Source organism: Symphalangus syndactylus, chromosome 16, assembly GCF_028878055.3.
Source record: "Symphalangus syndactylus isolate Jambi chromosome 16, NHGRI_mSymSyn1-v2.1_pri, whole genome shotgun sequence".
NCBI classification, from domain to species: Eukaryota; Metazoa; Chordata; class Mammalia; order Primates; family Hylobatidae; genus Symphalangus; species Symphalangus syndactylus.
In genome coordinates, this window is record NC_072438.2 from 68710482 (window position 1) to 68724398 (window position 13917).

The following is a 13917-nucleotide window of genomic DNA, read 5'->3' on the forward strand; positions in this document are numbered from 1 at the left end:
TGTCAACATTAGACAGATCAACGAGACAGAAAGTTAACAAGGATATCCAGGAATTGAACTCAGCTCTGCACCAAGTGGACCTAATAGACATCTACAGAACTCTCCACCCCAAATCAACAGAATATACATTCTTCTCAGCACCACACCACACCTATTCCAAAATTGACCACATCGTTGGAAGTAAAGCACTCCTCAGCAAATGTAAAAGAACAGAAATTATAACAAACTGTCTCTCAGACCACAGTGCAATCAAACTAGAACTCAGGATTAAGAAACTCACTCAAAACCACTCAACTACAGGGAAACTGAACAACCTGCTCCTGAGTGACTACTGGGTACATAACGAAATGAAGGCAGAAATATAGATGTTCTTTGAAACCAACGAGAACAAAGACACAACATACCAGAGTCTCTGGGACACATTCAAAGCAGTGTGTAGAGGGAAATTTTAGCACTAAATGCCCACAAGAGAAAGCAGGAAAGATCTAAAATTGACTCCTTAACTTCACAATTAAAAGAACTAGAGAAACAAGAGCAAACACATTCAAAAGCTAGCAGAAGGCAAGAAATAACTAAGATCAGAGCAGAATTGAAGGAAATAGAGACACAAAAAACCCTTCAAAAAATCAATGAATCCAGGAGCTGGTTTTTTGAAAAGATCAACAAAATTGATAGACCACTAGCAAGAATAATAAAGAAGAAAAGAGAGAAGAATCAAATAGACACAATAAAAAATGATAAAGGGGATATCACCACCAATCCCACAGAAATACAAACTATCATCAGAGAATACTATAAACGCCTCTATGCAAATAAACTAGAAAATCTGGATGAAATGGATAAATTCCTCGACATATACACTCTCCCAAGACTAAACCAGGAAGAAGTTGAATCTCTGAATAGACCAATAACAGGCTCTGAAATTGAGGCAATAATTAATAGCTTACCAACCAGAAAAAGTCCAGGACCAGATGGATTCACAGCCGAATTCTACCACAGGTACAAGGAGGAGCTGGTACCATTCCGTCTGAAACTATTCCAATCAATAGAAAAAGAGGGAATCGTCCCTAACTCATTTTATGAGGCCAGCATCATCCTGATGCCAAAGCCTGGCAGAGACACAACAAAAAAGAGAATTTTAGACCAATATCCTTGATGAACATTGATGGAAAAATCCTGAATAAAATATTGGCAAACAGAATCCAGCAGCACATCAAAAAGCTTATCCACCAAGATCAAGTGGGCTTCATCCCTGGGATGCAAGGCTGGTTCAACATACGAAAATCAATAAACGTAATCCAGCATATAAACAGAACCAACGACAAAAACCATATGATTATCTCAATAGATGCAGAAAAGACCTTTGACAAAATTCAACAGCCCTTCATGCTAAAAACTCTCAATAAACTAGGTATTGATGGGACGTATCTCAAAATAATAAGAGCTATCTATGACAAACCCACAGCCAATATCATACTGAATGGACAAAAACTGGAAGCATTCCCTTTGAAAACTGGCATAAGACAGGGATGCCCTCTCTCACCACTCCTATTCAACATAGTGTTGGAAGTTCTGGCCAGGGCAATCAGGCAGGAGAAGGAAATAAAGGGCATTCGATTAGGAAAAGAGGAAGTCAAATTGTCCCTGTTTGCAGATGACATGATTGTATATTTAGAAAACCCCATTGTCTCAGCCCCAAATCTCCTTAAGCTGATAAGTAACTTCAGCAAAGTCTCAGGATACAAAATCAATGTGCAAAAATCACAAGCATTCTTATACACCAATAACAGACAGAGAGTCAAATCATGAGTGAACTCCCATTCACAATTGCTTCAAAGAGAATAAAATACCTAGGAATCCAACTTACAAGGGATGTAGAGGACCTCTTCAAGGAGAACTACAAACCACTGCTCAATGAAATAAAAGAGGATACAAACAAATGGAAGAACATTCCATGCTCATGGGTAGGAAGAATCAATATCGTGAAAATGGCCATACTGCCCAAGGTAATTTATAGATTTAATGCCATCCCCATCAAGCTACCAATGACTTTCTTCACAGAATTGGAAAAAACTACTTTAAAGTTCATATGGAACCAAAAAAGAGCCTGCATTGCCAAGTCAATCCTAAGCCAAAAGAACAAAGCTGGAGGCATAACGCTACTTGACTTCAAACTATACTACAAGGCTACAGTAACCAAAACAGCATGGTACTGGTACCAAAACAGAGATATAGACCAATGGAACAGAACAGAGCCCTCAGAAATAATGCCACAAATCTAAAACTATCTGATCTTTGACAAATCTGACAAAAACAAGAAATGGGGAAAGGATTCCCTATTTAATAAATGGTGCTGGGAAAACTGGCTAGCCATATGTAGAAAGCTGAAACTGGATCCCTTCCTTACACCTTATACAAAAATTAATTCAAGATGGTCTAAAGACTTAAATGTTAGACCTAAAACCATAAAAACCCTAGAAGAAAACCTAGGCAATACCATTCAGGACATAGGCATGGGCAAGGACTTCATGTCTAAAACACCAAATGCAATGGCAACAAAAGCCAAAATTGACAAATGGGATCTAATTAAACTAAACAGTTTCTGCACAGCAAAAGAAGCTACCATCAGAGTGAACAGGCAACCTACAAAATGGGAGAAAATTTTTGCAACCTACTCATCTGACAAAGGGCTAATATCCAGAATCTACAATGAACTCAAACAAATTTACAAGAAAAAAACAAACAACCCCATCAAAAAGTGGGCGAAGGACATGAACAGACACTTCTCAAAAGAAGACATTTATGCAGCCAAAAAACACATGCAAAAATGCTCATCATCACTGGCCATCAGAGAAATGCAAATCAAAACCACAATGAGACACCATCTCACACCAGTTAGAATGGCGATCATTAAAAAGTCAGGAAACAACAGGTGCTCAAGAGGATGTGGAGAAACAGGAACACTTTTACACTGTTGGTGGGACTGTAAACTAGTTCAACCATTGTGGAAGTCAGTGTGGCGATTCCTCAGGGATCTAGAACTAGAAATACCATTTGACCCAGCCATCCCATTACTGGGTATATACTCAAAGGATTATAAATCATGCTGCTATAGACACATGCACACATATGTTTATTGTGGCACTAATCACAATAGCAAAGACTTGGAACCAATCCAAATGTCCAACAAGGATAGACTGGATTAAGAAAATGTGGCACATATACACCATAGAATACTATGCAGCCATAAAAAATGATGAGTTCATGTCCTTTGTAGGGACATGGATGAAGCTGGAAACCATCATTCTCAGCAAACTATTTCAAGGACAAAAAAGCAAACACTGCATGTTCTCACTCACAGGTGGGAATTGAACAATGAGAACACATGGACACAGGAAGGGGAACATCACACACCAGGGCCTGTGGTGGGGTGGGGGGAGGGGGGAGGGATAGCATTAGGAGATATACCTAATGCTAAACGACCAGTTAATGGGTGCAGCACACCAACATGGCACACTTATACATATGTAACAAACCGGCACGTTGTGCACATGTACCCTAAAACTTAAAGTATAATAATAATAAAATTTAAAAAAATAAAAAAAAAAAAAAAAGAAAATGAGAAACAGAAATGGCACCCATAAAGGAAATTCAGAAGGTTGGGGAAAGCAGACAGAAATAAAACCAGAGTATATGACCTTAGCAAGGGTAGTTTCTTGTAATAATGCAGCTGTTAGGAGGATTGGACTGAAGGGCAAAAGAGAAGGCAATAACTGAAAGGAAACAGTAACAACAAAAACTTTGTTTCTGTTTTCTATTTTCTATTCGTTTTTTTTTTCTTTTTTCTGTAAGATGGGACACACTTGAGAGAGCAGAAAGGGAGAGGGTAGAGATTTAAGGAAAAAAATGACACAAGTAAATTCCAAACTATATTGATTGAAAAATAACATTTTATTCCTTTAGCCAAAATTTTAAAAATTTTATCCTTTACTGTACCTTACCATGTTAAAAATTGTGACGTCCAATACACTACCCTCCAGAAAATTGGCATGATTCCATCAGGAATGTAACTCCATGGCTTGAAACAAGGATGCTGGCTGTTGAATAAAAAATTAAAGTCAATTAATCATAAATAATGACTACTTAAATGAATTATACAATTAATTTGCATGTGGCCAAGTTAATTTACATTCAGATTTTAAATTACTGACTCTAATAATCAATAACTCATAAAATTCAAAGCTGACTGCCAAACTAAAAAAACACACAAAAGGAACAAAATAGTTTGTTCTGAAAATGTCATTTAAATTTTCAACTTTCAGTGTATTTTTAGTCATTAGGTAAAAAGAAAACTTAATGTTCAACTTATAGACTAAAAGTGCAACAATCATCAAAAGCACATGTATTATTAAATAAAATTTCTAATGATTACCTTTAAAATACACAATCCATTTATAGGTTGAGTTTTTTTTTTTTTTTTCAGGTTATAGGGGTTGGGAGGGGAAAACATCAGGTGATTAATTTCTGAAAATTGTAATGCTAATTAAATCACTCACTATAACATAGCTTCTATGGAGATGCATGCTAGCAACTATACATAATTCTGTTTCAATTTCTGAAGACATGATGAGTCTCTGGTCATGAATTCTGCCATGTAGCCATATTCCTAAGCTAGAAGGATATCCCAAGAACTTGCAAGAATCTGTAGCTGCTGCTGATCTTTATTCAGTTTTTTTAAATAGTGCTTCAAATGGAAGTAACACCTGCATTTTAAATTTAACTTTTCTCAAGTTAGATTTTTTAAAAATGTGCATAAAGAAGCATGCAAATACTACTGAAAGCATTCATAAGGGCTATAGTCAACATATATAAGCTTTTTACTTAAAAGTTCAATATGAATTCAATATAATCTTTGGACAATTTGAACTTTATTCATTTTTTATGTAAATCTACAATGCTTATGAAGGATGTTCAATATGAAAGGAATACCATAAGTTCAGAAATGCTGTCCTTTATTATAACCTTGTAAATTAGGCAAAAGTGAAAATACATCCCACGTTTTTAATCTGAGATAGGCTGAGAGGAAAAACAGGTTTTAGAAATTACATACTTGGTAAAGAAGAACCAGGACTAAAAAATCAGGACTTGTTCAAGTTTCTCACTACCATCTGCTGAAGGGCTTTGTGGACCAATAAATATTAAAAATTAGATTTAATTAGAATATGATGTAATGAAAAGTCTACTAGGAAAGAATAGAGGTGGGGGGAATTAGTAGAGAATGATGATAACTTATATAAATATAAAATCTGGATGGTAAAAACTTTCAATTTTTAAACAATGTGTCCCCTACAATATTTATATATTTTTTTTAAAAAAAGGAAATACCTTGGAACAGGGTTAGCAGTTGCGTACAATCCTGTAATGTTGCTATTCTCAGGAGGGCTTGAATTTGCAGCAGCATGCTTGCACCGGTTGTATATTGTCTAAAGCAACGAATGTATGGTTTAAAAATGAGAATCAAAAGGTTACCAAGTACTTAAAGGACATGAGAGTTTATAAATCTATCTATCTAAACTTACCTTCCTGGCTATGCTTTTCTTTTTTCTTTTTCCTTTTTTTTTTTTTTTTTGAGACGGAGTCTCGCACTGTCGCCCAGGCTGGAGTGCAGTGGCGCGATCTCGGCTCACTGCAAGCTCCACCTCCCAGGTTCACGCCATTCTCCTGCCTCAGCCTCTCGAGTAGCTGGGACTACAGGCGTCCGCCACCACGCCGGGATAATTTTTTTGTATTTTTAATAGAAACGGGGTTTCACCATGTTAGCCAGGATGGTCTCGATCTCCTGACCTCGTGATCAGCCTGCCTCGGCCTCCAAAAGTGCTGGAATTACAGGCATGAGCCACCGCGCCCGGCCCTTGGCTATGCCTTTTAATGATCAAATGGCCATATAATCTTTTAATTCAAAATGTAAGTACAAACTGACATAACTTAGCTGTCTTAAGAAATAACATTATTTCCAACATGCTGTATGATTAAAATTTGTCTTTTAAATTGTGAAAATAAATTTCACTCCTTACCGTACTAACATCCAGAGGCAGTATGAAGACAATAAGAAAGCAGAGATACCAAGCAAGCAGTGTTCCAATAATTACAAGTCTATGCTGTTTCTTAAAGTCTCCATATCGATGAAGTAGAAATAATGCCAGAAAAAAGACAAAAACAATCTCAAGTCCCAAAGCTGCACCACTCATTATTGAATATTTCACTCTGACTAACCAAAGTTATTCATGTACAGGTCTGGACCATATCTACAAAGTGAAAAGAAGGTTAAAATGCATCATTAACACAGGAAATGACATTTGGAAATTTCATTTGAATACATTAATCAACTCTGGAGAAATGTTATGCTTCACATTGGACTATGAATAAGATTAAAAGGGTAATTCCTATCGTCAAGTACTTGTATTTTATTTTTTAAAGCACACTTAAAAAATTTCACATACCTTGTATTTTCAAAAACTTAACAAAAATTATACTATTTCTTACAATATTACAAATTAAGAAGTTCTTATTTTAGATGTCAACAGTTTTAATACAGTGTCATTTGGAGTTTGTTTCTTAATATTATAAGTCCTAACAGAATAGTTTATGCAAATAAGCCGTTAACTAAATCCTAGGAAATTAGATACTTAGTAAAATATATTTTTCTAAGATTATTCATCCTCTATAATTTAAGATTTTCTAAAAGAGAGGAAGGAAAAAATGGAAAGAGACCATTTAAAAGTAACCTTTTGTTTTTTGAAACAGTATTTTTCTTTTGTGTTAATTTTGCCTAACAACTCAACTTTCATGAAATTCTTACTCACTTACTGCTTCACAAAATATATTTATCACTTCCATTTATCTACATAAATCTTTAAACTTACTTTAATAAATTCTCATTTGTAATTTTTCTATTTTCTATGCAGAAAATTTATCAATGACTATTGAATAAAGTCATACATCTGAAAACATTCTTAATTTTATGATACAGTCATCAGTGAATAGTTTACCTGATATCTCTCTACTCAAAAAAATTAGAATATAGAGATTTAAAGTCTCTATTTTAAAATTTAAAAATTTGATATCTCTCTATACTTAAAAAAATTTACTAATCAAAGGCAATATGAACTTTTCACCTTCGTAAAATCAATGTTAGACTTTTGTTTATCTACATACTACAATATTCCAAGGAATTGATTAATATCCTAACATAGAGAATCAAGAGTGTGATGCAACCCAACCAAATAAAATAAGGGGCAGTGGCTCACACCTGTAATCCTAGCACTTTGCGAGGCTAAGGCAGGCGGGTCACCTGAGGTCAGGAGTTCGAGACCCGCCTGGGCCAACATGGTGAAACCCCATCTCTACTAAAAATACAAAAATTAGCCAGGCGTGGTAGCGGGTGCCTGTAATCACAGCTACTCAGGAGGCTGAGGCAGGAGAATCGCTTGAACCTGGAAAGCAGAGGTTGCAGTAAGCCGATATCATGCCATTGCACTCAAGCCTGGGCAACAAGAGCAAAACTCTCTCTCAAAATAAATAAATAAATAAATAAATAAATAAATAAAAAACAAAATAAGGGAGAACCAATGAAATACTTCAAATCAACAAACATCTTTAAAACTATTTAGAATAATAGAAAAGACAGTTTGAGTACTTTAAAGGGTTAAATTTAAATTTATATACAAAATACTCCTACATGAAATATTACATAGAAAAATCACATTTAATGAACAATTTTCTTCACTATTTCTTTATATTGGTAAACAGTTTCTATTTCAACTGTCAATATTTTCATTTTTTCTTAAATATCTAAAATTGAACTTCTTTCATCACTCTCTACCCTCTTATCCTGCTATATTTTCTTTCAATGCATTTATTCATCTGATATAATACACACTCTATATTTATTGTCTCTCCAAACCTCTCCCCTTACCCCAGAGACTCTATGAGAGAAGAGACTTGACTATTTTATTTCATACTATATTCCAGTTGTCTGATGTAGTTAGTACCTGGCATACAGTAATATCAAGAAATATTTGTTGAAAGAATAAAAAATACTGTGTAGTTTAGTACATACACTATTTTTCTATTACTGACGACTTCAAAGGCAATATAAAACTCTTGTAATGGTAAACTGATTTAACAAATACTTATTACAACTCAAAAGGCTTAAAACTCTGAACATTACCAAATACTACTCAAATTTTCAAATTTCATATCCTATGAAACAACTTATACCACAACAAAGTCAAATCTTACGTTTTAAAAAATAGACAAGGTTTTGCCGTGTTGCCCAGGCTGGTATCGAACTCCTGAGCTCAAGTGATCCCCCTGCCTCAGCTCCCAAAGTGCTGCAATTACAGGCATGCGCCACACCACCCAGCCAAATCTTATTCTTAAGCTAAGCATAGATTAAGTAGTTGGCTGAAAGCTCAACGCAGAATGTGCTGATAACAAAACCATCTTCGAGATCTAGGGTTTTTTTTCTTTAAAAAAACCCAATCGATGTGAGTTTAAATATAATTAACTGAAAATCCTTTTATGACTTGAACTAGACCTGAAATTGTCCAGTGCAAGGAATATGACAATCATAGGAAAAAAAGACTAAATATTAGAGATTACCAAATAAATGCTAAATAAAGCATGGCAGAGCCAAATGATCAAATATTATTGTAGTATAAGAAATAATGTTTGTTAAGATTATTTATTAACATCAGAAAGTTATCCTAACAGCAATTGAAAATTTGGCACATATTTTTACATAAGCATAAAAAAGAGTAAGGTAACAATGAAATATATTAAAACATCAATAGTCTTTAGGTGGTAAGATTATGGGCATAATAAGCAAACAACAAAATCGGTTATAAACCTGACACGAGCTATTAATTTTTTTACTATGGCACTCAGTTTTTCAGTCTGATTCATAGTCAGCGCTTTAAAGGTTGTAGATGAAGAAATAGAATTATGGATCGTTTATTCTAGTAATAAATGATTTGGTTACATACCTTCCCACACTTCGTGTGTTAGTATCTTACCACTGCTGTAACAAATTACTACAAACTTAGTGACTTTATTTATTTATTTTTGAGACGGAGTCTCGCTCTGTCGCCCAGGCTGGAGTGCAGTGGCGCGATCTCGGCTCACCGCAAGCTCCGCCTCCCGGGTTCACGCCATTCTCCTGCCTCAGCCTCTCCAAGTAGCTGGGACTACAGGCGCCCGCCACCACGCCCGGCTAATTTTTTTGTGTTTTTAGTAGAGACGGGGTTTCACCGTGATCTCGATCTCCTGACCTCGTGATCCGCCCGCCTCAGCCTCCCAAAGTGCTGGGATTACAAGCGTGAGCCACCGTGCCTGGCCAACTTAGTGACTTTAAACAACATCCGTTTATTATTAATATCTTAAAGCTTCTGTAGGTCAGAAGTTCAAACACAGCATAGTTCAACTTAGTTCTCTGCTTAGGGTCACGCAAGTTTAAAATCAAGGTGTCAGCAGGTTTGCATCTTTCTCTGAAGAAGAATCCATTTCTAATCTCATTCAGGCTACTGGCAGGGTCTCACACTGTCGCCCAGGCTGGACGGCAGTGGCACGATCACGGCTCAACATAACCTTGAGCTCCTGGCTCAAATGATCCTCCCACCTCAGCTTCCAGATAGCTAGGACTATAGATGCACACCACCATGCCTGGCTAATTAAAAAAAATTTTTTTTTTTTTGTAGAGACAGGGTCTTGCTATGTTGCCCAGGCTGGACTCAAATGCCTGGCCTCAAGTGATCCTCTCACCTTGGCCTCCCAAAGCACTGAGATTACAGGCATGATTCACCTAGCCAAACCAAAACTCAGTTCTTTATGGTTATAGGACTGAGATCCCCATTCCCCTGCAAGCTGACAGCTGGCATTTAACCTTAGCTCTAGAGGCCTCTCCCTAGTCTTTGCATGTGGCTCTGTATATCTTTTTAAATTGTATATTTAAAGTGCACAACAGTGATGTTTTGATATACTGTACATATACAGTGAAATAATCACCATAGTCAAATTAACATATCTATCTCCTCACACACTTCTCTCTGCGTGTGTGTATGTGTGTGTGTGTCTGTGGTCCTGAATATTTTAGAAGCACCAATGGCTTGTCAAATTCTTCTCACACTTGAAATTTGTTTTTCAGGGCTCATCTGATTACACTGGGCCTGCCTGAATAATTTCATCATTTTTACTGTTTCCAGAGATAAGAGCATAGACATTCTTAGGGGTTTATTATTCTGTTTACTATACCATCTATTTCTGTTGAGGCTGAACTATATTGCCTTCTTATGACACAGGTTAGGACCAGTGATCCCATGAAATTGGAGATAAAAATTGGGGTTTTCCTAACTTGAGAAAATAATAGTTTTAAAGTCCATATCTTTAACCTTGTACCAACATTCAAGTGATGAGTTGCAAGGTTTAGGGAAGACGGAGAAGAAAGGGGATGATGATGATGATGATGATGATGATACTAAAATGGGGAGGTAAATAAAAATTCAGTTCCATGTGATTAAGCATCACAATAGCAAAACTTGATTGTACTCGAAATCAAAATGCCAATTCATTAAAACTACCAGATTTTAGTGCCCAATGTGTGGGCATATCGTACTCTTCAAAATATCAGTTCTGAAAGTCTTAAACATTTAAAATCCAATTCAATCTTTTTCCAATCTTCAAAATATTATTCAATATTACTTTCAAATGCCTTTATAATGGTTTCACAATTAGCATGTTAATGTTACTGACTAATGTTACTAACTAAAGTACTGTTTCCCAAGTACTTTATGGCTGATAATAGTTTTTCAGGCCAAATACCCTTTGATGGAACTTCAGAGGTTAAGATAATGTTGTAGTTTCAAGAATTCCAAATGTTTTGAGAGACAGAGAGAGAGAATGGGTACCAAGTGATCAGAACACAAACAAAACACTGACGACAATTTTGTCAAAACCAAAGATTCTGAAACTGAATGAAAAATTTCTGACTGGAACCTAATGATTCATCAGACTCAAATACGGTTAACTTAAATATCTGAGTTTGATGAATCATTAGGTTCCATTGGAAATTTTATCTAACTTCACATATCTGTATTTTTACTCAGATATCTGCGAAATAATAAAAACCAGGAGACAACTCAAAATACTAATTATGAAAAATCGAAAGGACCAGAATTAGAAGTGAATGATTAAGTCAACCATTTTCCACCAATAATCAAAATTTAAATCTTCCAAACATAATCGTTATTCACATATTTAAAGATTTCAGGTATGAGAGAGTTCAGTTTAGGACACAGACTACTGCAAGAGACTATTACTCTCACTCGAAAAATGAAAAAAAAAAAAACCGTCATAATATTTTTTAAAGGTACCTAAGAGCTGAGTTGGCGAACCAACCAGGTAACCTGAATTCCAAAATGTGACAAGACCCTGAGGACAGTGGCATACTGTTCTGCTTTACTTTTTGCAAGGCATGAAGAGAAGAGGTAGCAATCATGTAAGCATATAAGAAAAAAGAACTAAAATTTTACTGAATTCTTAAAGATTTCATATATAGAAATTGCAAGACATTTTGATAGAGAATAATCTACAAAGTCCTTCCTAATAATAAAATAATTTTAAAAAACGAATAGCTAACATTTAGTATGTGTTCACTAAATTTTAAGCATTGTATTAATGCTAGTACCTACCTTGCTTTATCAAATTAGACCTCACAACCTAGTAAGAAAGGGTTGTTCGTTTCCCTGCTTAACAGAAAAAATCAGTGCAGAGAGGTTAAGTAACTTGTCCAAGTTAACAGAGCTGGTGAATGGTAAAGCTGGAATTCAAATAGAGGCATCTTTACTACACAGCCTGGATCATAATTACATGTCTCTTCTCTAATCTAGACATAGTTTCTTAATGCAATTTAAATTGCTTAATGATTTATTTTGTTCAGTCTTCACAGGGAACAAATTAGAGACATTCTCCCGTTTCTTTTAGATATATCAGGACAGAATGCTAAGTCATGTTTAATAAAGAATTTAACACAAACTTTTTACCTTACAGATTATACTACCATTATTTGATTTAAGGGTAATATATGACTGTACTCCACATGGGAAAAGTGGAAAACATAGAGTAAATTAGAATCCGTTTGTTCGTGCCCCAATCTGCCTATCTTAGAGCATTAAATTGCAATAAATTAAAGATCTACTTAGTTCCAGGCACCATTCATTCATTTAGCAAATATTAACTGAACCGCTACTATATGGTGAGCTCTGTTCAAGGGACTGGAGATAGAAAAATCCAAGCAAAGTCCCTGCTCTTAAAAAGTCTAGTGGGAAGAAACAGGCAATAAAAAAAAAAAAATACATTAGGGGGTGATAAAGGTTATGTAAACAGGTAGCTGCCACCACCACAGAGAATATCAGTTCTGGAAACACATTATTCAAGAGTAGTTTGGCTACACATAAGAGAAAAGTCCAATATAGTGGAGACTTACACAATGCAGAATTTATTTCTCATGTAAAAGAAGTATTGAGATAGGTGGTTACGGCAAGTTATCAGATCATCAGAGGCGCAGGCCCCTTCTCTCTAGTCCACATCCTTAGCAGGTGGCTTTACTCCTTATGTTCCAGGACAGATGCTGGAACTCCAGGAATCCTATCATCATCTAGACAGCAGGATGGAGAAACAAAGAAGGGTGGGCCTTCTTCCTTTTAAAGAGATGTAAGAATCGGCTGGGCACGGTGGCTCATGCCTGTAATCCCAGCACTTTGGGAGGCTGAGGTGAGTGGATCATCTGAGGTCGGGAGTTCGAGACCAGCCTGACCAACATGGAGAAAACCCGTCTCCACTAAAAATACAAAATTAGCCGGGCATGGTGGCGCATGCCTATAATCCCAGCTACTCAGGAAGGCTGAGGCAGGGTAATTGCTTGAACACGGGAGTGGGAGGTTATGGTGAGCCGAGATCGCGCCATTGCACTCCAGCCTGGGCAACAAGAGTGAAACTATGTCTCAAAAAATAAAAATAAAATTAATCAGAAAAAATAAGATACATCAGTAGCAATCACAATGCAGTTCTTTATGACCAGATAGCAACCTCTATATACCTACTAATCTCGTCTTCAATGGACACAATTCCTTATGTTAAAAAGAATCTAATGTACCAATTTAAACTTGCATTTATTATATTAAAGCAATAGTCATGATTAGAAGGAATGCAAAAAAAAATTATTCCCATATTAGGAAGATGAAGTATTTCTGTTACCGGGGCAAACTATTAAACTGATTTTCAAAACTGACAGGCTCTCCCTGAAGTCCTAGAGAGGATCTTGTGTTCACTAATTCAGATGTTGCAAGTATTCTAGTTCCCAGGTAACTCCTACTAAAACCAAGACTGAACAAAGATATTTCTCATCTTTAAATTTAGAATCATCTCATCCATTAAACCTTCCTATCTATGAGATCTATATCTGAAGTGGGCTCTCCCAATTATTTTACATCTCAAAACTGTTTATTCTCATTATGGCATCTTAAATATTTTTGTTTATTCTTTATCCTCCATTAGCTTACAGGCTCTCTCTGTTCTGTTCCCTTTCCTGAAGGAAACTATAATTTTCTGTGTCAAAAATATTTTCTCCTATGAGTTGCAATCTTAAGGGAAAGGATGTAGCTTCAAACGAAGGCAAATGCTTTCTCCTTAGCCAAAGTAACATAAAGGCCACTTTTTGTAAAACATCAGGATATTGCATTTTAAAATGTTTTCCATATGACATTAGTCTAATGAACGGCTTAGCCTAGTATTCTGCACCTAGTTCCAATCAAAACCAAGTTGTGAACAGACCCCTTCTTTACACCAATCTCATCTTTCAAG

General features: G+C 35.9%; 1 protein-coding gene across 4 annotated transcripts in view; it reads right to left on the reverse strand.

Annotated features, from left to right (window-relative positions):
• The window catches only part of LMBRD2 (LMBR1 domain containing 2), a 61915-nt gene that overhangs the window by 46824 nt on the left and 1174 nt on the right, over window positions 1-13917 (reverse strand). For 2 of the 4 annotated variants that reach the window (XM_055245605.2, XM_055245606.2), the window contains exons 2-4: window positions 6075-6305; window positions 5386-5483; window positions 4002-4097 (exon numbers count right to left, since the gene is read on the reverse strand). In XM_055245605.2, the coding sequence (XP_055101580.1) occupies window positions 4002-4097; window positions 5386-5483; window positions 6075-6248 (368 nt within the window). In that variant the 5' untranslated portion in view covers window positions 6249-6305. The other 2 variants (XM_063619567.1, XM_055245607.2) reach the window with 2 other exon arrangements.